Below are 24,871 nucleotides of genomic sequence, written 5' to 3' on the forward strand. Positions count from 1 at the left end.
TCAGCAGTATTCAGAATAATCATCTTCTACGTAGTTGGATGGAAACCAGCCAACCTATAGTGGCAGAAAATACAAATCACAAACTCAGAGCTAAAGGGGAGATTTCACAGCGCTATATATATTCATACATCCATATTACCCTCTTTGCACTTGCTCCTTTCCACCAATCTCTCATGTTAACCCTTGTATTTTCCAAGGGTCATTTCTCCCTGTTTCTTGCCCCCTTAGTTGCTATCTCCAACCCAACACCTCTGCCCTCTCTTAATCTGTTTTTTTCCTTCTGCCTCTTAGTGGCCCTGATGTTTCCCCCAGTCTTTTCTCATCCAATTGCCGGACACAGAAGGGAATAATATTTAATTACAAGTTGCCTTAATCAAGCAAGTTCCAGCTTTCCTTCTTTTCTCACCTTGCCATATACTTCTCCTTTCCACCAGCCCTGGTGACCTTTCTTGCTGATGATCCTTATTATGTCTCCTTCCTTTAAAGATAGTTCTGTTCTGTCTCTTGCACAAAAATCATAACGTGCTCTGGCTGAACCAAAATATTTCATCTTATCTGTCAATGAAAATTGGGAAAATAAATTACCTGTATTTACAGATTCATGGTGATGTGTTACATTTCAGTGATCATGGGGCTGTCTGTAGGAAAGTTACTTTACATGTTCTTAAAATGTCAGCATTGTTTTAATACTGTATTCTATGTAACATATTAAGCAGAAAAAAGTACAAATAATTATTTTAAATAATTAGAAAGGCAGTGAAGAATATCTTATCGTAGTTTTCCAAGTGTCAAAAATGACCTGCTTCTTTAAACTCCTATAATTATAATCTCATGTTAACACACTGAGTATATCCCCTTTACCCAATTACTATGTCAATGTTATCTTATAATTAGATGTGTGCTGGAAATATGTATTTTGTCAGCGACATCATTGGCTTTACCAGTCCTAGAATTTTCCCTCTTCTCAGACTCTTTGAAAGGAAATTGCAGCGTTGTCTCCAGTAGCTTGAAGCAGTCTTTTAATGAATTTTGTTGGTAATGTCTAACCAGCTCCTGACATAGAAAATAAAAGACCCTTATGAAGCAGTGAAGATTGTGGCTTTTTATTGAGAATTCAATGTGCTAATAGCTCTGGCTTTTTAGGCTAGGTGATGTATAATAATCTATTGTTTTTACTGAGATGTGGTTAGCAAGGTCTGGCAAATACTTTTTGAATTTGTCTATATACCAAAAGCAATTTACAATAGCTACATTTTGGTAGTAATATCTTAATAATCCACTTTGTTGGAAGATCTACTAAATCTTTGGAACACCACTCACCGGAAGTCCCTTGAAGCCTCTCTTTTCTGTGAGTCTCCAAAGCCCATCTTGAGCTGTGACCTTCATATGTTTAATCTCCATGTTAAACCTAAGCACACAAGAGTATTAGAACCGAAACCATAAAGGCTTCTAATTTTTGTACAAAGAGAGTTGTACTTATTAAAAAAAAAAAAATAATAATAATAATTACTTGATGCTAATGGCAAATTCCCCAGCATCCTTTACTCTCTGTCTCACTAGAAAAGTCCCATCTGATCGACTAGAGAGCAAGAGCTCTGCTTCTTTCCTCTCCATTGGGCCTGCATACCTGAACACAAATCCACAAAATCCTTCAGTAATAGGAAAGAACACCTCAAGACGCTAGAACACGTGGTAATGCATTTAAAGGAGGGGGTTAATATTATATTCTGCAAGGCTGTACAATCTGTTATGTATTGGGAAGTAGACAAATTTACATATGCTCATCGGTTACATGACATTTATTTATATAAAGCCAGCAGATTCACTTCATATGTACTCACCATGGAAATATAGACAGATCAGGCACTGGGATCTGCAAAGAAAGAAACATTGCGGGGGAATTGCCATTAGATAAAGTACATTTAGGCACAGATGGAAAAACATATACCGTATTGGCTCGAATATAGGCCGCACTTTTCCCCCCCACTTTAAGTCTTTAAAGTGGGGGTGCGGCCTATATTCGGGGTCTAGCGCCCGACGCCCGTGACATGCAGTTCCGGGCGCCGGGCAGGCAGCGGGGTTAGGATACAGATCCCCCGCAGCGGTGCAGGGGACCCGTATCCTACTCTCTGATACGGTCATACAGCCTCCCCTGCCAGCACTTCCTACGGGGGTAGTGCTGGCACGGGAGATTGTCTAAGCGCATCGTGCAGACGTTCACCGGCAGCGGTGACCGTCCACACGATGCGTTTTACCTCTGCCCCCAAGACTTACCAGAGCAGACTCCCCGGTGTCTTGCGGGGCCGGCGGGGGACACCTACGCAATACGTGTATACAACTTCCGGTGCCGGCACATCCGCTGAGTCCCAGCACCGGAAGTTGTATACGCGTATTGCGTAGATGTCCCCCGCCGGCCCCGCAAGACACCCGGGAGTCTGCTCTGGTAAGTCGGGGGGTGGGCAGAGTGGCAGCATATCTCGGGGGGGAGGAGGAGGAGGATAGTGGCAGCATATCTCGGGGGGAGGACAGTGGCAGCATATCTCGGGGGGGAGGACAGTGGCAGGCTGGCAGCATATCTCGGGGGGGACAGAGTGGCAGCATATCTCGGGTGGGGGAGAGTGGCAGCATATCTCCGGGGGGGGAGACAGAGTGGCAGCATGTCTATTAAAAAAAAAATTCTTTAAAAAAGCACCAAACTTTTAGGGTGCGGGCTATACACGGGGGCGGCCTTTATCCGAGCCAATACGGTAATTCACTACATATTAACAAAAATGGATAAAACAAGTTATAAAAGTCACTTCATTCAATACCAAGAATGATTGACAGCATTCTTTTCGGGGATCTGTTTGGGGACCAATAATGTATTGTCCTACAGCATACTTGACAGACAACATTCTATACATACCCCGCCAGCTAATGTTAACTTGCATTTAAAAAACCTCAAAAAAGCATCAGATCACCTTAGAGGGCAGTTGCAACCCCTGCTTTGGGTCAGTGAACGTTTGAAAATTCTTCATCATCTTTTTGCCTCAATATTTACATTTTATTTTATGAAATGTGGCACCGGAACCGCTGATTTTTTAAAATTTTTATTTTATCAGTGGTTGAGACTTTTTTATGATTGGTGTTGACAAAATAGGTCACAGACAGAGTGGAAATTGCTAAGCAGCACAAGGCATAACCAGTTCCTCCCTAATATTAAGAGGGGAAAGAGACAGATCTGGAATATTAAACTATTTGGGTTTTTTATGCCTATCTTCAGTAAACACTGTATATGTCATATGTATTGCCATTATTCATTACAATCTATGTTATTTAGGTGGAACTCAAACCTGTGCCTCAGTGAGCCTTTTATTGCAAATTCTTAATAATTTATTAATTTAATGAACACACTTAAGTAATCAATAACACAAGTGAAACAAATATATAATATGATAAATACTCCCCTAATGTAATTGCAACCCCATATACAAAGGGAAAAAGACCCCCATTTTACTCGAGGAGTACTACAGTTGTTTATTATTCTACCTGTTCATCTCCATTTGTTTCCTTCCCTAAGATGCCAAGGCAACAAGTATGAATAGATTGTTAAAAGGAATAACCAAACAAATCAGGTGAAGATGCTGCTTACAAAGTGGTGATGGATCCACTTAAGCATTTAGGCAAAATACAGTAGTTGCTGAATTCACTTTCACATAACAGTCGTACTCCTGCCAAGTTACACAGGTTTACAGTTGTTTAATCTGTGTTTAATCTTTACTTTGGAAGGAAGTAAAGATAAAAACTGTGTGCACTGAGAACAATATTGATATCAAAATACATTTTATCTTTGAATTCACTTACAGACACATAGGGCTTCACATAGGTGCATGGGAAAAATCCCATTTCGTTACTGGTTGTGTTTCTGCCCTGGATGGAAACAAAAACCATGTGATGTACAACTTGCTGGCATATACAGGGTAACAATGACACAGCACTGCCTGAATGTTGACCGTTATTAAGCCCAACACACTGGGTTTGGAGTACAGTAGGTTAAAAAAAAAATTTCTCTATTGATTTTTCTAACATGGCTATATAGAAGTAGAATGTAGAAGTTAAAATTGATGGGTGGATGAAGTCTGTGTTCATGTGAAAAAAGTTACCTCCCACCAGTTTTGATCAGCCTCCGCTTTTGTCAGTTCTATAATGTCACCCGTTTCCATTCCTAGGGCTGGGCCAAATGCAATTGGAGGAGGTGGCACTCCAGAATATGGGTGGCAGACCTCCATCTTTGTGAAACCTGGAGGAGAACAAAAAAGAATTAATGCACAGCATGCAAAAGGAAGTTTACCTATGCATTGAGAGGCCATTGTGTATTTGCCATTGTCAAAAATTGGTCATGCTCTGGGCTAGGGACATCAAATGATATGGAACAGCCATTGTGTCTGCTGTTATAAAAGCTGTGGGACAAGGCACAGAATATCTGTCTCTTCTGGTCCAGATTACCATAATTTAGTGTGAAATGCATCAACCTTTCTTTTCTAAGATAAGATTGTTTTCTGTATCATTTCCTTTGTCTCCAGAACCATATGTTTACATACTTACCACACTCTGTTTTTTTGTCCTGTGCTCCCCTGCCTGGTTTCTGCATCAAAAAAGGAATAACACATAACTATTATTAAATATAGCTTCTCTTCACTCAAAGCAGGACTAAACATTTTAAACACTTGTTATCGTACAAAATGATGCCACTTTCCAATTTTGGCAAGTTTTATATGTAATCCTACTACATACAGTCATCAGGCAGTGCTGGATTTAATACTTCATTCTACTAAATGTAATTTATGTAAAAAAATGAATAAATACATATTTTAGCAAAGCCACATGATAACTCTAAAACCCTTACTGTAACAAATGATAAAAAAAATGTAAACCCACTATGCACCCTTTATAGAATTCCTTTGCTTACCCATAGTCCCCACTTGCTCCACATCATCCTTATTCAACCTACCATACAGTTCCCCTCACCCTTTTCTGGTTAGGTAATGTAATTAATGTTACATTAATATACCTTTTTAATGGTGGAAGAGCCAGAATCTGAAAGAAATTCAATATTGTGAATTATTTTGTCACCTTCATCTTGGTCCACAATTCTTCTTAATACTCTTAAATTCCAACCTCTATGCTGCTCTTATCCAAAACACACAATAGCCTCTAAAACATTTCTAAATTCATTATTGTACAATCCTGATGAACATTATTCCTAGTCACAGAGTACTACCTCCTTACATCTTGGTGTCATAGAGTGTTCAAAACAAACACTATATCATCCAGTTAAGCTCATCTCTTGACCCACCCTAACAACTGTCCTAGTCATCCCATTAACATCCCTCTAACACCATGTCACGCATATAAGGTCTGTTTTTTGTGCATACATTTGGTTTTAGCGCAGCAGTTTCTCACCTTGCTTCCCACAACATGGTACTCTGCCCAGGCATTCTTTGTGTGCAGGGGCTTTACAGTGACAACAGCGATAACCCTGGAAAAATAGGCCCCTGAAGAGCAAAACATCAATGACTACATCTGTGCCATCACAGTGACCACGTTATTCTCTCCCCTAAACCAATTAACCGGTGACCAATTTAGTCTTTTTTAATGGGCCAGTTCAGTCTCTCCCCAAAGTCCGTGATTACCGCATACTTCAGCAACCAGGTCTATCCTGCACTCACCTCAATAACATCTGGCAGGCTTTGCATGTAGCCGTGTCTTCAAATGAATACATTTGGAAATCATGGCTGTTTGAAACAGCATTTTCTGGATAAATGTTGGAACTGCAGAGAAAACAATTACATATGTTACATCTGCATATTTTTAGCAGAACCTACACAACAAGTCTTATTATCATAGGGTATGCAACTCACAGAGCCATCTCAAACTGCTCCATCCATTTCTTCTTTAGGTCTCTTGTCTTGAAGAAAAGTTCATATCCCTGAGATCCACGAGTATCAATCAGCAGGAACATGTGTGACCACTGAAAGACATGCACATGGTTATGAATACGGCATATTGATTTAAATTCACAATGTCCTGTGAACAATTTGGAGGTACTTGGTGGTCTACTAGATCATAGAATGCCATGAACAGAAGAAATATGTTAGGGAATAATTTGGAACAGTTTTTTTGGTTTTTTTTGATAGATGGAAAATACATGATTTTTATGGGAATAACTAAAATAAGATTCTATACCCCCTGACATTTGTAGAACGCATTTTGGATGTAATGTCACCTTTTTGTTTTCACGTTCCCCAGATGAATCATCGCGAATCTGATATGTGTGAAGCTTTATAAATTCTTTCAGCTCAAACATATCTCCTTTCTTTTTACAGATGAGCAGTGCTTGATCCAGGAGGAAGGCATATCTGAGAAACACAAGTAACACATTTCTTATACACTCTAGACACAAGGGGAGACTGGTTCATGGATGTTACGGTTGCCACTGAATATGAGCATTAGCCTTTAAATCAAATAGATGTAAGGAGGTTTTGGGTTCACCAATCTGCAACCAAATGAATGCAGAATAAATAGCTGGGGGTACAGTAAAACAGAACATGGGCACTTACATACAAGAGAACGTTATATATATACAAAATTAGGATTTTTGTATATGGCTGACTATAGCAGGATGAAGGATACAACTCCAGCTTTTATGGATTATGCTATGCGACTATATACATAAAAAGTGATCCTGATGCAAAACATATCACCATCGCAACCCCCAATGTAATTGTTCTGTATGGTTAAGGGGTTGTGAACTGTGCTTAAGATGTATTGGGATCACCACAAACATGTAGTGTTGACTTGGTTTGCCCGTGTGGCATAAGTGTGCAATTGGTTACCTATCCAGTTTTGATTTACGCTCCACTGTACTGATTTTTAGCTCTCCGTCAGTTTTTGGTCGTCCATACTGAGCGAGAGACTCATTCTGGTTGGAAGAAAAGGAAAAATGGAATTATTCTCTGTACAGAGAGAAGGTTATAACTGCAGGAGCAATACATAAAGGAAAGCTGTAACACGAGGAAGAGCAAAACCAGGAAAAACAGCTTTCGAGATGATCAGAGATTTAATACTGTGAAGAGAGAAACAAAAATGAGTAAGATAGGATGCACTGAAACGCCAACATACCAGATTCACCACAGATAGCTGGATACTGATTATCTGCTTCAACGTCTCGTTATCTCTCTTCACTTCATTAACACACTGAGCCAAATCCTGTAGAAAGATGTTCCACATACTGATTTTATTATGAAACTTTAAGAGAAGTCACAATGGATCACCACATCCTAAATCTTCTTCTGGGGCCACACTTCCCAAAAGGATATGTGGCCCCTTACTTGCTTCACTAGCCAGAAGCTCTGCGTGAGAGTTTGATTTTTGAGGCACCCTCCAAAAGGAGAACCATTGAAGTCTTCAAGGGGAGGTATGAGCCAAAAAATACAACCTCTCCACCAAAAAAGCTGAATGGATGTACAGATCATATTTACTAATTAGCAGTTTGTAGATGATCTGTATTATGATGGGCCGGCCCCAATAAGCTTCTTTGTTGCAAGATGGGCCAGATTGGATTTCCATAATTCAGAGTTATGTGTGAGAGCTCTTAAACCTCACCTCATCCGTGTAACCATGTCTTATGCTGGGTCAGCTCAGCCCATCTTGCAATCATCCATAGTGAAATCAGAGAGTTATTACACTTCGTACACACTTTGGGGACACAGACACTAATACTCCTTACCTTCATTGCATCTAGAGCCAAACGCAGATTATCTTTCTCTATTTGCTCCACTGTGTGTTTTACCAGCTCCTGAAGCGGTGGGAAGAAAATTAAACATTATTTCATGTCTGTAACCATATAACAGAATATAGTTATATTGTCATAGCTAGACTGGGTTTCCACCTCTCCACCATGCAAGGTATAGCTAAAATAGTTTATCACTAGCTTTCCATACACATATGCACTATGAAGCTCAAAATACAGCATATATTTCAACTGTATAATCACAGGTATACTGCTTTTTGATACCGAATGAGAGCTCAGGATGTAGTTGGTTTATTATGACACTTGACATCTTACCTGGAGCAAGAGATGGTATTTCAGGACTCGCTGCATTGGCACCATTAGCAGATCTCTCAGGGTAAAACGTCCATTGTTTGCTCTTTGGGAACATTCCTAGAGTTAATATTATTACATGAGTCACACATTTTCCCCTCTAAAATGTGACAAAACCCTAAATGCTTTAATTCTAAATGTGTGTTGAGAGTTAAAATGGCGAAAGAAGGAACTCGTTTTTAGGGTGCTGTTCTTGCAGAAAGGGCTTTACAAACTACTTTTACAACTAGGTTATGACAATTTATGTAAGCTGTCCGGATAAATATGTTTTTGAAAGCACACAAAATTCTTTGGAGCCGGTACCTACGTACAAATAGGATAGTATTCTCCTGAACCACAAGAAATGAGGGATGCCAAGAAAGGAAAAAGGGCTAAGATTTATTCTGAAACAGGAATTGTTTCCCCTACTAGGTCAGAATTGAGAAGTATGATTAGTTATTTTATGAAACACAGTGCATGAAAAGTTGGAAACATATAATGGCCTGAACTGGCTTCTGTCTGTTCACCGTTAATTAATTATGGGAGAATAGTGGAGAATAGTTACCAGTCCTGTTAATTCTGTAACTTCTGGCTTCTATCCCATGAAACCTAAGCACAACTCAATGCCACTTCAACAATTAAACAATGCCCATTAATTATGTTGCCACATTTCGAAACTCACCTCTCTCTTCATCCCGACAGCCTTGTGTATTTATATTATGACTGATTGAGTTGGAACATTCTGAAACTCACCTCTCTCTTCATCCCGACAGCCTTGTGTATTTATAATTGAGTTGGAACATTCTGAAACTCACCTCTGTCTTCATCCCGACAGCCTTGTGTATTTATATTATGACTGATTGAGTTGGAACATTCTGAAACTCACCTCTAGCTTCATCCTGACGTCCTCGTGTGTCTGTGAGATTTGCTCGAGGCACTTGGAGGCAGATTCAACCTGACTACAGTATGGGCCATAGATTAGGAACCTACAGAGACAATTGAGTAAGACAAACGTAAGACCAGCAGGAGTTTCATGAAGCATTTATGTTTGTACATAGCGGAAAGACATGTACTGTATATGAGCTAAAGGGCAAACCACAAAATTTAAGTGCGTCCAGAGACTTTTGTGTATGTGTTTTTTTTTTTGTTGAATATTGGAGAATATTTTTCTATCTTACTTTTCCTTGTACCGCAGGAACACTTGATATAAGTTCTGTTGATTCTTGGACGAGAAGCAGTTCTTCAATTCCGAAAGGAAACTTTGGTGAAGAAAGCGCAAGTCCTGAAATACACCCAAGAAAGTGCATTTAAATCTGGTATAGCGCAAATGAAATGAATCAGACTTAACACCTGATGGAAATGTAGCTTTGTACATTTAAGAGGCATTTCACATTATACAATCATGTCTGTGTCTTTAGGGTTCATACGAGTATGTGACCAGCACCACTTTGTAAGTGACCCTACTAAATGCCTGTTACTGCTGCAACACCATAAAGTTTGTATTTATCATATTTTAACAATAGTTCATTTGTAAGCAACTTTGTTATTTAGCAAGTAGGATGTAAATTATGCCTGTACTCATATGGAGCCCAGTTAACAGGAAGATCAAGGATGTGTGCCTGGTACTGCGCCACGTTGGCCCTCTTGTATAATGGACAAGAACAGACTAAAAAGTGGAGAGGAAAGAAAGTGGAGAGGAAATATTTAGCGTGAAAAGAAAGCAAAAGAAAATGGCTGGGGAACTGAAAAGGAAAAAATAAAAGGAGAGGTCTGAAATGGACAAAAGGGTGAGGGAGAATAGGAAAAGATGGACCTCAAAACATTAGTTATGGGAAAACATGACACATTACTGAAATAACTCAATCATCATTATTGTACTGTTCCCAAAATGTTCTTGTTTTACAATATCCAAATATCATTAACGCAAAATAATGGTTTAGAGACCCATAGCCCTCAGACACAAAGACTTCAGATTCCCTGCTCTTTGTTGGCATAGCATAGTTTAAAAGTAAAGATAGTTAGAAAAAGTGAAAGTTAAAGGGGAAAATGAGGATTATGATTGAGTGAGGTGAGACTAACATTCCTTGTCTGCTTTTTTTGGAGGTCTGACCTTGGAGAGTAGAGACAGAGAGACCAACATGTTAGCAAGGAGAATAAAAATGTCATAAATGTGACCGTGTGTGTTCAGGAAAATGCCTTCATATGACCTCAGTATTACCTCGATGTTAATGAAGATGTCACTCATATCTTTCCTGCGCAAGAACATCTGAAGCGGCTTCATAAAATACTGCAAAGTAGGCATTAGCATTATTTTCCTTATGAACACAGATTTATTGGAATATACATTATATCTACTTATATTACATTCAAGAATAAGCAGGAGAGGGATGGCCTAGGGGGTAAGGGGGCTCCAAAATTCATCAAACAGGGCTGTCCAACTTGGACTGGCCCACTCATAGAGGTGGAAACACAGTGGGGTCACATAACCCTATGGTAAAAGTGAGCAGCCATAAGGAGAGGCTTTGGGTAAGGTAAGGGTAAAGCATACACATTTATTATCTATAAAAGGCAGTTTGACTTGATTATATTTATTGCATTCTGCTACCACTTTACTTTTTACCATGAGAGCCTTTGACACACATTCACCATCTTTTACCTAAAATAGACAACCATTTTTCTTCACGCATTCCCTTCCAAGTTGCCTTAATAGCCTCTCCTTCCACCTAGAGGAAAAAATGCCTATACCTGACAAATGGATTCCAAGGTGTTGGTATATTTTTCTTCTGTCTGGTGCAATTCCTGGAGACAGCATCTCCTCATATCATCTGCAGTCATCTTCTGTGGAATGGAATAAAAGTAGACAATTGTTACTCAACACATAATGCCTCAGTTTTAAATTCAATGGATGGATGATGAGAGTGGGATTCAACCGAAGTGGCATACAATTTTATGTCACTGCCTTCCTAGTAGTTACCCCATCTCTTGGCTGCATAGGTGGCTGCTCAGTCTTCATAAGATCCTCGTATATCTCATTTCCTTCTTCTTCATCCATATCAACACAGTCATACAGATCTTCATCCTCTTCTCCAGTGTCACTGTGTATGTCAGAGGGACACATTTATAAAGACATATTGCTGGTCGCATGATATAAATGCTCTTGGTTTTCTATCGTTTTAACTAGACTTGGGTGCCGGCCTACTCTTTGTGTTCGTCTGCAGGGAAAAAATCTTTGTATTCCATGAGTATTTGCCCGTTCCTGCGTTCAGTTCGGGTGAATATTTGTGTACATTCTTTGTGTTCGTTTTTTTCTTTGTTTTTTGCCAGTTTTTGTAGAAAGGGTTAATACGGGGTTAACGCGGTACGCACGACGCAGCAGCTTTGGCGCCAGGATTTTAAAAGTCAATACGAGCAGCTCTATTGGTCACCGGCAGGGGCCTCCTCTGCCATCAACCTATGAAGTGCACCTGCACCTGCAGGAGTTAAAGAGCCATAAGAACGACTTTATTGGTTGCCGGCGACCAATAGAGTCGCTTGCACAGCCCTTTAACTCCTGATGCGGAACTTGGCCTGGAGAGACCGGTCTCCCTGCTCCAAGAGTTAAAGATCTGTACGAGCGACTCTGTTGGTCGCTGGCAGGGAGCTCCTCTGCAATCAACCAATGAAGTGCACTGTAGGTTTTAATAAACTACTTTAAACAGTTCAGCCACTGCAAGGTGCCAGGGTCAAGCTCAACAAATTAAGTTGTTCAGGATTAGTCTTACTTTAAACAGAAGAGATTCAGCTAAGATCAATGGCAATATCACAATTACCAATAATTATTTTCCCTTTCTGAAAGTCCTGAGCTAATCTTCCTTCTGCTTACCTTACTCATCTAAAGTCACTAGAAACAATTAGATTCAACAAAAGCAGATGAGTAAGTTAATGAGGAGTTAAGATCACTGATTTCTTATACATACACATTGTTTATTTCAACTACTAAGCTTATTAATTTAGGAATGTATAATTAGCGTTTAATGGACACGCATTTCATCAATATTAGAAGGTTTCACTCACTCGATCTGGTCAGAGAGACCACTGTAGATGTCATCATCTGCCTCAAGATCTTCTGTTGGAAATGGCCTGAGCACAACATAAAGATGCAAAGTGATACACACAGGGACTAGTGACTCTCAAAATATTACTCAGTGACAGTAGTTATCATCATGTGTTACTAGTCTGTTGATAAAGCTTAATATATACAAAGGAGTGAGAGTTAATGATTGTCATACTCACATAATGCCTTTATTTTGTGATATCTGGGTCCAAGATAAAATGGACAATGTATTGATAACCTGGAATAAAAACAGGACAATGAGGTCTACTGGTAAATATAAATAAAGTATACATAACAAAGAAGATTGTTTCATCATCTTCCACTATGGAATCGTGGAGCACTATAAATAAAACGCCAAATTTACCCAATAATAATTAATAATAATCTATTCCACACTTCATTCAGTAACTCAGTACGCGTTCCATCTGTCATTCCAAAGTGGTTTGGTTTTTAAGCCAAACAAGCTGAACTGATTTGGAATCATACATAGGTGGGATTGTTTAGGGAGTTGTCACAGAGCTGGCATATGTTAATATTAAAATGTAATATCTCAATTCAATTAATTAATTTAATTAATTTAAATTGAATACACCCAGAGGTAATCGCTCACTGCCCCCTTGCAACCATGTCTTTTGGTCCTAAGGAGATATACAAAAAGACCAGAATTGTGTGGACACCCATGCTAATTAATTTGGGGAAGGCCCTTTCTTTTTCCAGCATGACTAAACCCATGTACACAAAGAAAGGTCCATGAATACATGGTTGGACGAGTTTGGTGTGGAGGAACTTGAGTGGCCTGCCCAGAGCCTAAACCTGACCTCACATATGCTCTTTTGGCTAAATGGGCACGAATTCTCACAGACAAACTCCAATATATTGTGGAAATCCTTCCCGGAAGAGTAGAGGCTGTTATAGCCATAAAGGTATGTGTGTGTGTGTGGTCACTTTGAGTGTTATCAGGATACAGGTGGTACTGTGAGTCAAAGAGTGTAATTTGCCTGGGGAGGCAGGCAGAAGCAGTAATAGAACTGACCCTTGGAGTACAGCACGGGGAAGTTAGCAGGGTGAGTTTTTAAGAAGAAACTAAAAGGCTGATCAGAGAGGAATATAAGAACTAAGAACAGTGTCACAGAGACCAAGGTTGTGGAGGTTTTGAGGAAGAGGAGGGTGGTCCACAGTTTTAAAAGCAGAAGGGTAAAAAGTGCTAACCCTTGGATTTGGCAGCGAGGGAACTGTTGGTAACTTTACCAACAGCATTATTTGTGGAGAGAGAAAGGATATGATTAAGGACAGGTTGTTGTGAAAAGTGAAGAACAGAAACCTCATCTTCTGAAGTTTGAGTGCAAAGATGGCACTGTGGGACATGCTGCCTGGTAAAGTTGGGGGGCCCAGGGGTGGATTCTAGTCATGCCCCTGGTGGACAGCCTCTTCCTCATTTCTCCAATCAGGAAGAGGGTGTGCCCAGAAGCTCCACCCTTTTGTGGAAGTGCTCCTGGAGGCCCGGTATATGGAGAAGCCAACGAAGAAAGTGGAAGTGGAGCTTGCGGGAAAGGTGACCGTAGAAGCGGTTGACACAGATGGAAGTAGACATTGAGAGAGAGTGAGAGCATGTGATAGATAGAGCATGACAGAGTGAGAAACTGAATAAGAGTGTGAGAGAGTGTGTGAGAGAACATGAGTAAGAGTGAGTGTGTGAGAGAGGGGGTAACAAATATATATAATCCATCCTGGGTGTCAAATACTCTAATTACGACCCTGATGAGAATAGTAACAGCTATCTAGTTCCGTCAGGATGTTTTACAAGGTCTGTACTTTTTTAAGTTAGATTTTTTATTAGATTTTTTTTTGCTGGAGTTTCCCAGCAATTTGTAAAAGAGTGCGACTGTAACAGGAAATAAGCGAAACCCACAGGGGAAGTGAAACACAATTAGTTCAGAGAACACACATACATACATTTCACAATTGTAATTTGCCTTTTCAATGTAAATACTGTGTGTGGGAAATTAACTTAGTGCATTCCTAGTACAGCAATATAATACTAAAATATTTATATATTTATTAACAGTACTTATTAAACCTGGAATTAGAGTGCAGAAGCCATGGGGGGTATTGTACACTTAAAAAGGCAAAGCAGTTTTAGGTTACCTTGCTACATTAGCACATGCCAAACCATGTATTACATGAAAACGATGTAAGTAGAAGTCAAAGAAAGATAAAACCTAGTTATAGGGAGGAATTACATAGATCAGTTAGAAGAGTTATAGGGAGCTGTTACATGAAATAATATGTAGAAAGGTGGCATGATGAATAATAATTACAAAGACTTTTACAGTTACCATTCCAAAATCTCTGACATCAAACAGATCGAAAGCTTCAAACAGATCCGCTCTCCGTAGCCCAAACTTTTCACTACATGTTGACAGAAAGGTACGGATATTTTTCAGGCAAAGAAACTGTAAAAGAAAGGAAAAATAACTGATTTTGGCACAAAAAATGTCTCTTTGTTCCATGTATGGTACTCACACAGCCACACCAGCGCTTTTGCCCTGTTACACTAATACACTCATTTTTTTTAGGGGCCATATTTTACAGACAGAGCTTGGATGCTCGAGTGACATCATAAAAACCTGTACCTGTTAGTGATTTTAGCACTCAAAGGGGATTAAGAATATACTGTAGAAACTGACATAGAAACATATAATTTGATGGTACACATATAAGAACTATTGGACCCATCTAGTCTGCCTGTGAGAGCGCTACCATCAGTCACGTGTCATGCCAAGAGTAAAGAATCCTGAGACTATTCTCAGCCAAGGGAGTGGACTCACTCATAATTTTGCCTAAGAACAGAGCGATGAATAAAGCATGGTACCAGCAAAACAAACCTAGAGCTGACTTGCCATCCATTGAACAATGAGCCCTACGACAGTGATTTTTCAGCCTGCTTGCCCCTACTGGCTGTACTGTTCAATGTTTTCATGAAGTCACTCCGAGACATTTATCGTTATTATTTACAGGCACGTCATTCACTCATATTCACACATTGCACTAGTCTTATAAATAAAAGTTAAAGGGGTTGTCAAGTTGTCATTTACCATTGGGAGTAAAGAAAAGCTTCCGTTGCTCAAACCAGCCATATTGTAGTCGTTATGTGCTGCAATGGAACCTTTTTGAAGGTGATTTGGGAATTTTGTTTTGTGATGTAGCACAGAGCCGTTCAATACTCAATATAGATCAGGATAACTATATAAATACATCACTGGGTGTGTGCGAAAAGGGATTGCCAAAGCCACTGAATTCTGACTACATGCTTATAGCAGTGAAAAGCAATATTCCCTATGGTTTCAGAATATATTGACTTGAATGGATATCACCAATGCAAATACAGATCTGCTTAAGGCCCTTACTAAAGTATACAGTTGTAATCGCATCCGCATCAGATCTTTACCACTTCCTCGTGCTGTGGCTACACACTCTCTTATTCTTGATCACAATATGTCTCCTGCATTAAACTCCCCTCTTATTCCTGTTTGCCACTAGCTATCACTGTATCATTCTCTAATTCACATAAAAAACTCTGTTGATTTATACCTCACTAAGTGATCACACACTAAATATTTGGATGTTATTATTCTTTATTTCTAAAGCGCCGACAGATTCCGCAGCCGCTGTACAAGGTGAAAAGGTTACAGATAATGACAGGTACAATACAACCATTGACATACAGATACAAGAGGAATGAGGGCCCCTTTCAAAATAATGTATAATGTGTACATTGTATGTTAAGTTGTTAACAATACGTTCACTTCAACCACTTACATTCTCTTTCTGGTCTACTTTCCATGTCACCTCTTGGTACACAGAGCATGGCTGGTCTCATGGGGAGAGGGAGTATGAAGAGCTTTGGCAATTGACACATAGACCTTGCCCTCATTCACATTGCTGCTCCATAGCACTGGTCAGAGGGCCAAAAACTCCTGCCATCTGTACTGTAGATGCATCTTGGCACCCTGTGTGCTAACCTGATCATGTCTCAGTTCACCAGAAAAGCACAACTGCAGCCCATATACAACCCAAAAATCAAGCAACACTTCAGTGTAACTTTTCATAGTCATCTATGGGAACTAAACATCATTAATTTGAGCAAAGAACCAAGTACGGTATATATACTGTGTGAAAATTCTATTTACATATCGGAACATACTAACATCATCTATTCCTTAGAAGGTCTAAAAATTGGGTAAATACAACCTCAGATGAACAACAACACATGACATATTACACCGTGTCATGATGTATTCCACAAAAATAAAGCCAAAATGGAGAAGCTATGTGTGAAAAACTAAGTACACCCTTACTACTTCCATAGGAATTACCATAAACCCCCTTGTATACCAAAGTATTCTAGAGACACATGTGAGGCCATCTGTCAGCTAAAGCTTAGCTGAAATTGGGTTATGCAACAGGAAAATACATACAGAAAGTGATTACTTGAAGTCATTGCTGCTAAAGGTGGTTCTACAAACCATGGAATCCTAAGGTGTAAAGGAGAATCATAAGGCTTCTCTATTTAGGCTTTATTCTTGTTGAATAAATGATGATACAGTGTAATATGTCATGTGTTGTTCATTTGAGGTTGTATTTACAAATTTTTAGACCAGCTAAGGAATAAATGATTGTTATTATGTCCTGATAAGTAAAACTATAGTATTCAAAGAGGATGTATATATATACATATATATATTGGCAAAACATTCATAAATTATGAAAGCCTTTCCTCACTTTCCCAGTCTCTTTAATGTAAGGGGAGAAGCAGTGAGCAAAAGAGAGTAAAAATCATGCTGCATCTATGCATAGGTAATGTGGGGGAGTGCATTTGCAGATATAGAGTAAAGAATCACATGGTAACATAGCATTGCTTGTATAGAGCAACCGAATAATGCACAAACCCGGCTTTGCAAGTATATATCATCTGAAAAATCACATGCAAATTTAGCATTTATGGTATAGATGAAATTAATAATGCATTGACACCCTAAATCAAAGGCATACATCAAAGGTCGCACATCCCAAAGGCCAGCCCTGACACCTAGATTGCACACATAAGACTTGCCCAGCACCCAGATTCCATCCACAGGACTTGTCCAGCAACCAGTCCAGCATAGTACTTACACCCGACAGCCATATTGCATCCACACACTTGTCCTAACATACAAACCCTTACGAAAAAATTACTGCAGTTTTTCTGAAGTAATACTGCAGTTTTTTGGACATATAAAAAAAAATGCAGTAAATGTGCAGTAATACTGCAGTAAAAGTGCAGTATTGCTTCAGAAAAACTGCAGTAATTTTTTCGTAAGGGAACACTTTCTCTTTAGATCTCCCTTTTTCTCCCTACCTCACCAGTTTCTCTTTATCTCTCTTCTTTCTCCCTATCTCTTTCCTTTCTCTTTATCTCTCCCCTTCTCTTTGACCCCGCTCTCTTTGAATAATATTCAAAATAAAACATGGAAAAATGGGAATCATGGTTGAACAAAGAAATGCTAAAAATTGCAAAAACCATCCGGTCACATTATTTATAAATGTTTCTGCCAAAGGCCTGACCTAAGGCATCACCCTTAGCTGTCCAAATTAGTCTTACTGAGCTGCTGAGATCCTTCTTCTTTGCTGGATATTCTACAAGGAAAGTGTTGGGATATTCAAGCACTCTGAATTAGTTCCTATGAAAAAGATACTACAGAGGTCTACATAGACCTCCGAAGTACAACTGGACCAGTTTTACGGGAGGCTGTTGTTCACTGACAGCTATGGCACACTAGGGAGGCCAAGAATATGGTTGAATAAATAATAATAATTCTAATTAGGTCACTGTTGGCCAGGCTAAGGTAATGTGATTAGCCAAAAATCAGTATAACATAACATTATGTGTATAAGAACACAATTAGAATGTTTGTGAGCAGACCTGGCAAAGGAACTTTTTTACAAAGAATTAACATACGCAGGCAAATATTTTAGGCCAGCCATACCACAATTTTGTGTGTATCTCTTATTGTTCTGCCTTTGGTGGCTTATACAACTGGTTGTAAAGGTAAATGCAAACATACTATTCATGCTCTAGTGCATCAATGATTTCCCCATACCAAATATACAAGTAGGACAAGGACCTATATATATATATATATATATATATATATATATATATATATATATATATATATATATATATATATATATATATAGATATAGATATATATCTGGGAGGGGGAAGGGAACAGAACTGCATGTATTGTAGCCTATGGAACAGCACAGCTAAGTGACTGGGTGAGGAGGTGGGGTAAGGATAATGGATTATAGGGACACTGGTTAAGGTCCTGTATAAATAGCTCCATCACGTCTAATCAGTTTTTCTTACCTGAATCTTCCCTCCCTGTTATTAGTAGTGCCTTCTTGTCAGTGTCTATTTGGTTGGTGGTCATGGTATTGGGAATCTGAGCCCACAAAATCGACGATTCCTCAGTTATGTACTAATTAACTCGACTGACAACATACAGATACAAGGGCAATTCCAACCAAATGATTGATAGTTTTAGGGTCACAGCCAAAACCTAGAAAGATCAGTTCATCAAGGGATACCTAAAGTATTTGCAGTGCTAGACAACTCAGTAGCTATTGTGCTTGTAAAACAAAGTGTTACGTAGTGGCCTTAATAAAAGCAGAGCAGCCCAAGCGGTAATTGCTTCCCCCCTCCTCCATAGTAATATCCTCTATGTCAACTAGGACAGAAAATAGTTATAAAACATTTGTAACTGAACATTTATGCTGACAATCTATTTAATGTAACTCTACGGCATGCCCTCACACCATATATTCCATCTCGCTCTCTTCATTCAGCCTTTCTGATCCTTTCTGTCAGTACACAGAATAAAAACAAAGTCAGTTTCCCGGACATTAAGCCACCCTGCCTCCACACTCTAGAACTCTTTACCGCACTCAATCAGAGAGGCACCATCATTACAAACTTTCAAAAACACCCACCTATCTTATCACGCATCTCATCTGACCATTAAAACCCCTTAATTTATATGTCTGTTTATATATTTGTAAAGCGCTTTGAGTCTCACTTGGAGAAAAGTGCTAAAACATTGCAAATTATTAGTAATTATAAAATTGTCTTTTCAAAAAGTATATATATATATATATATATATATATATATATATATATATATATATATATATATATATATGTTTTGTGGCTTCTAAATTCACAAGTTCCCAGATGTCACCTTTAATTAGAAAACAAATGTTGCAGGGATCCATTGATTCCTTGTAAACAAATAAGTGTATTTGTTGTATACAGCTGGAATATAATGCCAAGGTTAAAAAGGAGCAGACCAATAACAGCCAATACCTGCTACTTTTGCACATGTGAATGTCCCTAGAACCACAAAAGGATTGCCTTTTGTGAGCTGAGTTTATACATTTCACATACTGCAGGGCATCACTAAACTTGCCAGCCACCATGATATGAAATGCATATGTGTCCCTCCAAAAATAGCTAATATGGCAACTCTAGGGACCAGGCATCACTATCATAGAGGGATGATTCCTATACTCCAGGTAGCCTGAGTGGAGTCCCAAGATGATGGAGAATACACTAGATCATCAGGGGAAAAGTCTAAAAGAGGCAGCCTTTTTTTTGGGGAGGCCTTTCCTTTATCTAGTGTAGATTCTCCTGAATCAATAGTCATTGGTTGGAGATAATGGTGGCAAGGTTTGTTTGTTTTAATGTTTACTTTTGGGATTACTGCCACCATCTTCCCAAATAAAGCGTGTGTGTTCCTGTGACTCTGCCCTTTGTTTGTTTTTCTATGTGGATGGTTTAAAGAGTTCACTTTGATTTTGCTGATTTGGACTGATGTGGCAACCCTCTGTAGCTGGCTTATAGAGCATAAAATCTTGGCAATGATGACTAGGGACTAATTTTACTTGGCTTGGACAGGTCCATATTCTAAGACTGAATATCCTAGCCCTTAAATTAAATGTTTTTCAGGCCCTTCCAATATGAGTTTCTAAACTCTTTTTTGTCTCTTTAACAGGCAATCACCAAATTTGTCTGGGCTGCAAAGAAATCATGACAGAGGCCCTGTAGCAGTGGCTGGGCACAATGTGTAATTTAAGATCTGTGTTGGCACCTCTTGGTAATTGTATTTTGTGCATTCACTCTGTGAAGTGTAAGTGTTGGTTGTATTAACTTTTTTTTTTATTTATCTATTCTTATCTATTCCCGTTCTAGTCATGAGACAGTACTAGCCACCATTGTGAGACATATAGCTCCCTCCTTACCTCGGTGTGATTTTATTGTGGATTTCATGTGTATATTGCTCTGTCTAGGGAATTCATAAGATACAATTATATATTTTAGTGTCTTGCTAGAAATCAATGAAAATGCTCTCATTATTATGTGGAAAAGGGTTCTTTTTAGGAGGATACAACCATTGATTTCCTAAGTAGAGACAGCCCATACAAATGTAAGATATCTGGGTTTAGCCTGTCCTAATAATCAGCCCCACACCGTGTATAGATAAAGTACCCCTTTGAAAGAGGACTTTGGGCAGACTGAGCTGGGAATTCCCCATGTATGACCATAATGGAGGAAATTATTCATTGGCATACCAGGGAAATTCCCAGGAAAGGCTACCCAGATCTCTCTCTTCTGTCAAGGGGCAGGGTTAGCCATGCATATGGACTGTGCTAGCCCCATCTAAGACAGGGCTAGCCCCAGACAAACTTTAGTGGGTGAGAAGTAGACAGGAAGTGGATGTGGCTAAACACAGCTCACCTGACCACAGAAGGAAGCCAGGCAGAGATCTGGGTAAGCAGGTTTCTGCCTGGCAACCTCCTGAATTCCCTGGTATGTTCATAGGTGGTGGTCAGCAACATGTAAAAAAAAAACAAAAAAAACCAAACAAGAAAAAAACATGAAGGCTGCATGGACTACAAAAAAAGATTATTTACTATAACTTCCAAGGATACACATGGATCCCAAAGCGCCAATATGTGGATGGCCTTGCAGAATTTTTTTTTTATTGCCATACAAATATCTCATACATGATTGGCATTTAACAGGGAACCATTCAGTGACATCAGTTACCTTGTTACAAGCTGCTCACAGCAAAAATTTGCTTAATAAAGATAATAGTATTTCAAGATAGGTGAAATTGTAGAAATTAGATCTTTGTCTAATACTAGAGGGTTGTTTATAATGCAAGAAAGTATTTTTTCTTAGGGAGGGTAATGGATTTGTAGAGTAGTCATCCAGTAGAAGTTAGAGGTCAATACAGCGAGGAGCAAGTATAGAACTTTTTTGACCACATGGTAAGACAAAGGACTAAGCAGTTTTACAGCAAATAGGTAGCTGTAGTGGGCAAAACATAATCTGCAGTCAAATTAATCTAATTATCTACCTTTTCCCATTTCGGAGTTTTTATTCAACTCCGCTGGTCTAAACCTTCCCAAGTTGACAATTTTACAGTTGGACCCTTGAGTTGAGGTCCAACAGACATTGCTGTGCTTTTGGCGGAGTGAAGACAAATGGAGTAAGAACTTTTAACTTCCTAGTCATCATAATTCATACTTTAATGAATATGGTGGCTGAGTCACTTTTAATTTACCGATTTCATACAAATACATAGGAGGGATTAATCGTTCTATAACATGGGATTGCAGATAGAGTGACACAACATAAAATCCCTGGACATTTTGCCCTCCTCATGCATGTACCCTATTTTGGATGTAAACACCTGTGTCATGTAATAGAATGTGTGAAATTAGTGCTCACTTATATACACTTATATTATGGAGGAAATAAATAGAAGGCAATGATATGTTAGCAAACACCTTGTGTTTGTTTAGTCATAAAATATTACAGATGCCATTAACAGCAGGTTACGGCCAATTGAAAGGGGCCACTTCTGCACCCCTGCATTATCTCACTGACTCTGACAATGTTATCTTTACAGTCACAATTACAAAATACGGTTCTTTTAGTTGCATCCTCTTGGCCAACATCCTTTGAAATAGCTGCCAGTTTGAGCCTGATTACAATTTTAAGATGTTGAATATTTGCCACCTTTACTTTTTATAGAATAAAAGATTTGTGAGTAAGGTGCAGGTACATTTTTTTTTCTGATTCTGAAGGAAACTTTAGTAAGATGGTAGGAGCGGTACATACATCTACTTCCCGTTTTATGGTTAATCTTACCTTCCCCTCCCCCTTGCTATTTGCTATGCTGGGGCACAGGATGTCTATTTCAAGGTGACTGAGATAAGATATGCTCTACATCAGTTACCATAATATGTCCTTATGCGTGCTCAGCAGACTTCTTCCTGATTTGGACAGGACATCATTTCTAGCAACAATACTGCACTTGATACCTGGCTGAAGACTTAATATAGGAAGTACAAGGCATTCCTGCTGCCTCAAGAGCTTACATGCTGTATCAATTATGGTATGGTTGCCAACAGGTTAAAATGCGTGTGATTACTGGAAAGCAGCAAATACCATTATAAACCCAATCTTGTAAGAAAAGCCTAACTAGCACTCGTGGCTAACATAAAGAGGTGGAGTGGCTTAGCAGTCCATACCTGTGACATCTGTGGGCGAAGGTTGATCTCTCGTAGGTTGACAGCATTGGGCATCAGGTTATTGAGCAGCTGGCAGAGCAGGACTCCATCTCTGAGTGCTTGGGCCAGGTCACATACCTGGGCTGTGTCCAGAGTTACACGGTGGTTAGGAGGGAGCACACGGCATTGAATCAGCCAGTGGGCACAGTGCTTCCACAACTCCATGACCACCTACTTGCCCAAGGTGGTGTGAATGGGCTACACAAGGGATGAAGCCGTCAATAGACTAAGTATGAAACAAAACCCACTGAAAGCCCCCCAAAAAGAAATGGAAGTAGAAAGTTAGAGATGAAGTGGCAGGTGTTTAGAAATGCGGCATGGCACTGACACAGGACCCAGAGACAAAGCCAGACGAAAGCTCTCTGCATGAACACTTCCTGTGTCTAATGAGGAAGAAACTTGCAGACTTCCCCTTCTATAACCATCTCACTTCTGCATGCACACCTCTCTAAATTCACACGTCACACAGACCTGCGCACATGCACACAAATGCATAAACAGGCATTGTATGTGGATGCATTATGTGTACCAGATACCAGATTTCACTTTAATGGCCACGCATTGTGCGATATCATTGACAAAGAAAAGTGAAAGGGGAACTAATGTTAATATGACCACCCAACATATCTTCTCACAGTTACTTATCATTACTACGCAAAATAGCACGAAAAGTGTACATAAAAACAACACATGCCAAATTTAAATGAAGAGGATTCCAGATTGAACAGACATATTTGAGTAAAGGTATGTGGACACCCTTCATTAGGTGTTTCCATTGCTAACAAGTTCAATGGAAAACTAACGAGGGGTCCTATATCTAAACATTAGAATGGGTTGCACTGAAGCCGAAGCCAGAAGTCACTTGGGGACATTTTTGCCTCCCAGATCCGTCCTGGTCCACTGTCAGTGCTATTATTGAGAAGTGGAAGCAACTACAGCTCAGTCATAAAGTGGTAAATCACACATACTCAGAGCAGGGCAGCTGCAAAATCTCCTGTCCTCTCTAGCATCACTCACTAGTTACAAACTGCCTCTGGAAGCAAGGCCAGGATAAGTGCTGTACGCCTAGAGCTTCATGAAATGGGTTTCTGTGGCCGAGCAGCTGTACACAAGCTGAAGGTCACTATGCGCAATGTCAAGCGTCGGCTGGAGTGGCGTAAAACACACCATCACTGTACTCTGGCTTTATTGTAAAGTTCGACGGAGAAGGGATAACTGCCTGGGGCTGTTTTTCTGGGCTTGGACTAGGCCCCTTAATTTGAGTGAAGTGTAATGTTAATGTTACAGCATACAAAGACAATTGTATGCTTCCAATTTCATGGCATCGGTTTGGGGAAGTCCTGTCCCAGCATTAATTATGCACAAAACAAGTTCCATAAGGACAATGTTTGACTTGGTTGATGGAGAACTTGAGTGGCCTGCAGAGAGCATATATGACAAGGTCATTTATGCGCAATATTCAAGTGTCCCCATATCTATTGTTCATATAGTGTACATCATGAGCTGCACCATGTTGAATACATTCATAATGAAATCCATATCTTAAACAATTGATGTGATATTTGAATAGTTGTGGTCAAATGATGCCATTTTTCTTGACCATAAAAGTCTCCTAGCACAATCTCCACAAGTGACCACATGATTGGTGAGGCCCATTAAAGGAGTACCTTATTTTTGTGATGGGCTCCTTTGTAAAATGAAAAAAAGCCTAGGGGAAAGAATGATGACTTAAGACAGATCAGTTGAGAATGGGTAGAAAAAGACATAGGGAATGGAGGGAGTATAAACACAGACTCAAGCGGAAAATAGAAAAAAAGAGACTAGGCTAGAATTGAGGGCAGTTCAATAAAATGTATTGCATAATAGTTTTGCATAATTACATAAGAACACCAAACAGTAGGCCATCACTCCACGACAATGTACCATACATTTGAGATTGGTCAGGGTTTCACTTTGGGTCCTGCCAATAAAAA

The 24,871-nt window shown here is 39.4% G+C and overlaps 1 protein-coding gene across 1 annotated transcript; it reads right to left on the bottom strand.

Moving 5' to 3' along the window:
- LOC149274337 (proto-oncogene vav-like) lies at positions 1–23,063 on the bottom strand. The gene is made up of 25 exons (XM_089505653.1): positions 22,860–23,063; positions 14,552–14,668; positions 12,395–12,453; positions 12,176–12,241; positions 11,097–11,217; positions 10,868–10,957; positions 10,341–10,409; positions 9,301–9,404; positions 9,009–9,108; positions 8,108–8,203; positions 7,769–7,837; positions 7,162–7,248; positions 6,876–6,961; positions 6,266–6,398; positions 5,901–6,010; positions 5,709–5,810; positions 5,443–5,534; positions 4,143–4,279; positions 3,844–3,909; positions 1,842–1,873; positions 1,511–1,627; positions 1,321–1,408; positions 928–1,053; positions 407–550; positions 1–54 (listed from the first exon to the last, which is right to left on the bottom strand). Exons 1-25 carry the CDS (start codon positions 23,061–23,063, stop codon positions 1–3), a joined length of 2,469 nt encoding a protein of 822 aa, XP_089361779.1.
- Between the last annotated feature and the right edge of the window lie 1,808 nt (positions 23,064–24,871).

Source organism: Sceloporus occidentalis, unplaced genomic scaffold (genome assembly GCF_023333645.1).
Source record: "Sceloporus occidentalis isolate IW3139 unplaced genomic scaffold, rSceOcc1.0.p SCAF_336, whole genome shotgun sequence".
NCBI classification, from domain to species: Eukaryota; Metazoa; Chordata; class Lepidosauria; order Squamata; family Phrynosomatidae; genus Sceloporus; species Sceloporus occidentalis.

What these genes read in the sequence shown, in the direction of transcription:
- LOC149274337 (XM_089505653.1), bottom strand. Translation starts at nt 23,063, where the DNA reads ATGGAGTTGTGGAAGCACTGTGCCCACTGGCTGATTCAATGCCGTGTG. An exon ending in AGCTATCTGTGGTGAATCTG is followed by an intron (nt 6,962 to 7,161) that starts GTATGTTGGCGT and finishes TCTTCCAACCAG; the next exon opens with AATGAGTCTCTCGCTCAGTA. An exon ending in ATGTGAAGCCCTATGTGTCT is followed by an intron (nt 1,874 to 3,843) that starts GTAAGTGAATTC and finishes CTTTCTTTGCAG; the next exon opens with ATCCCAGTGCCTGATCTGTC.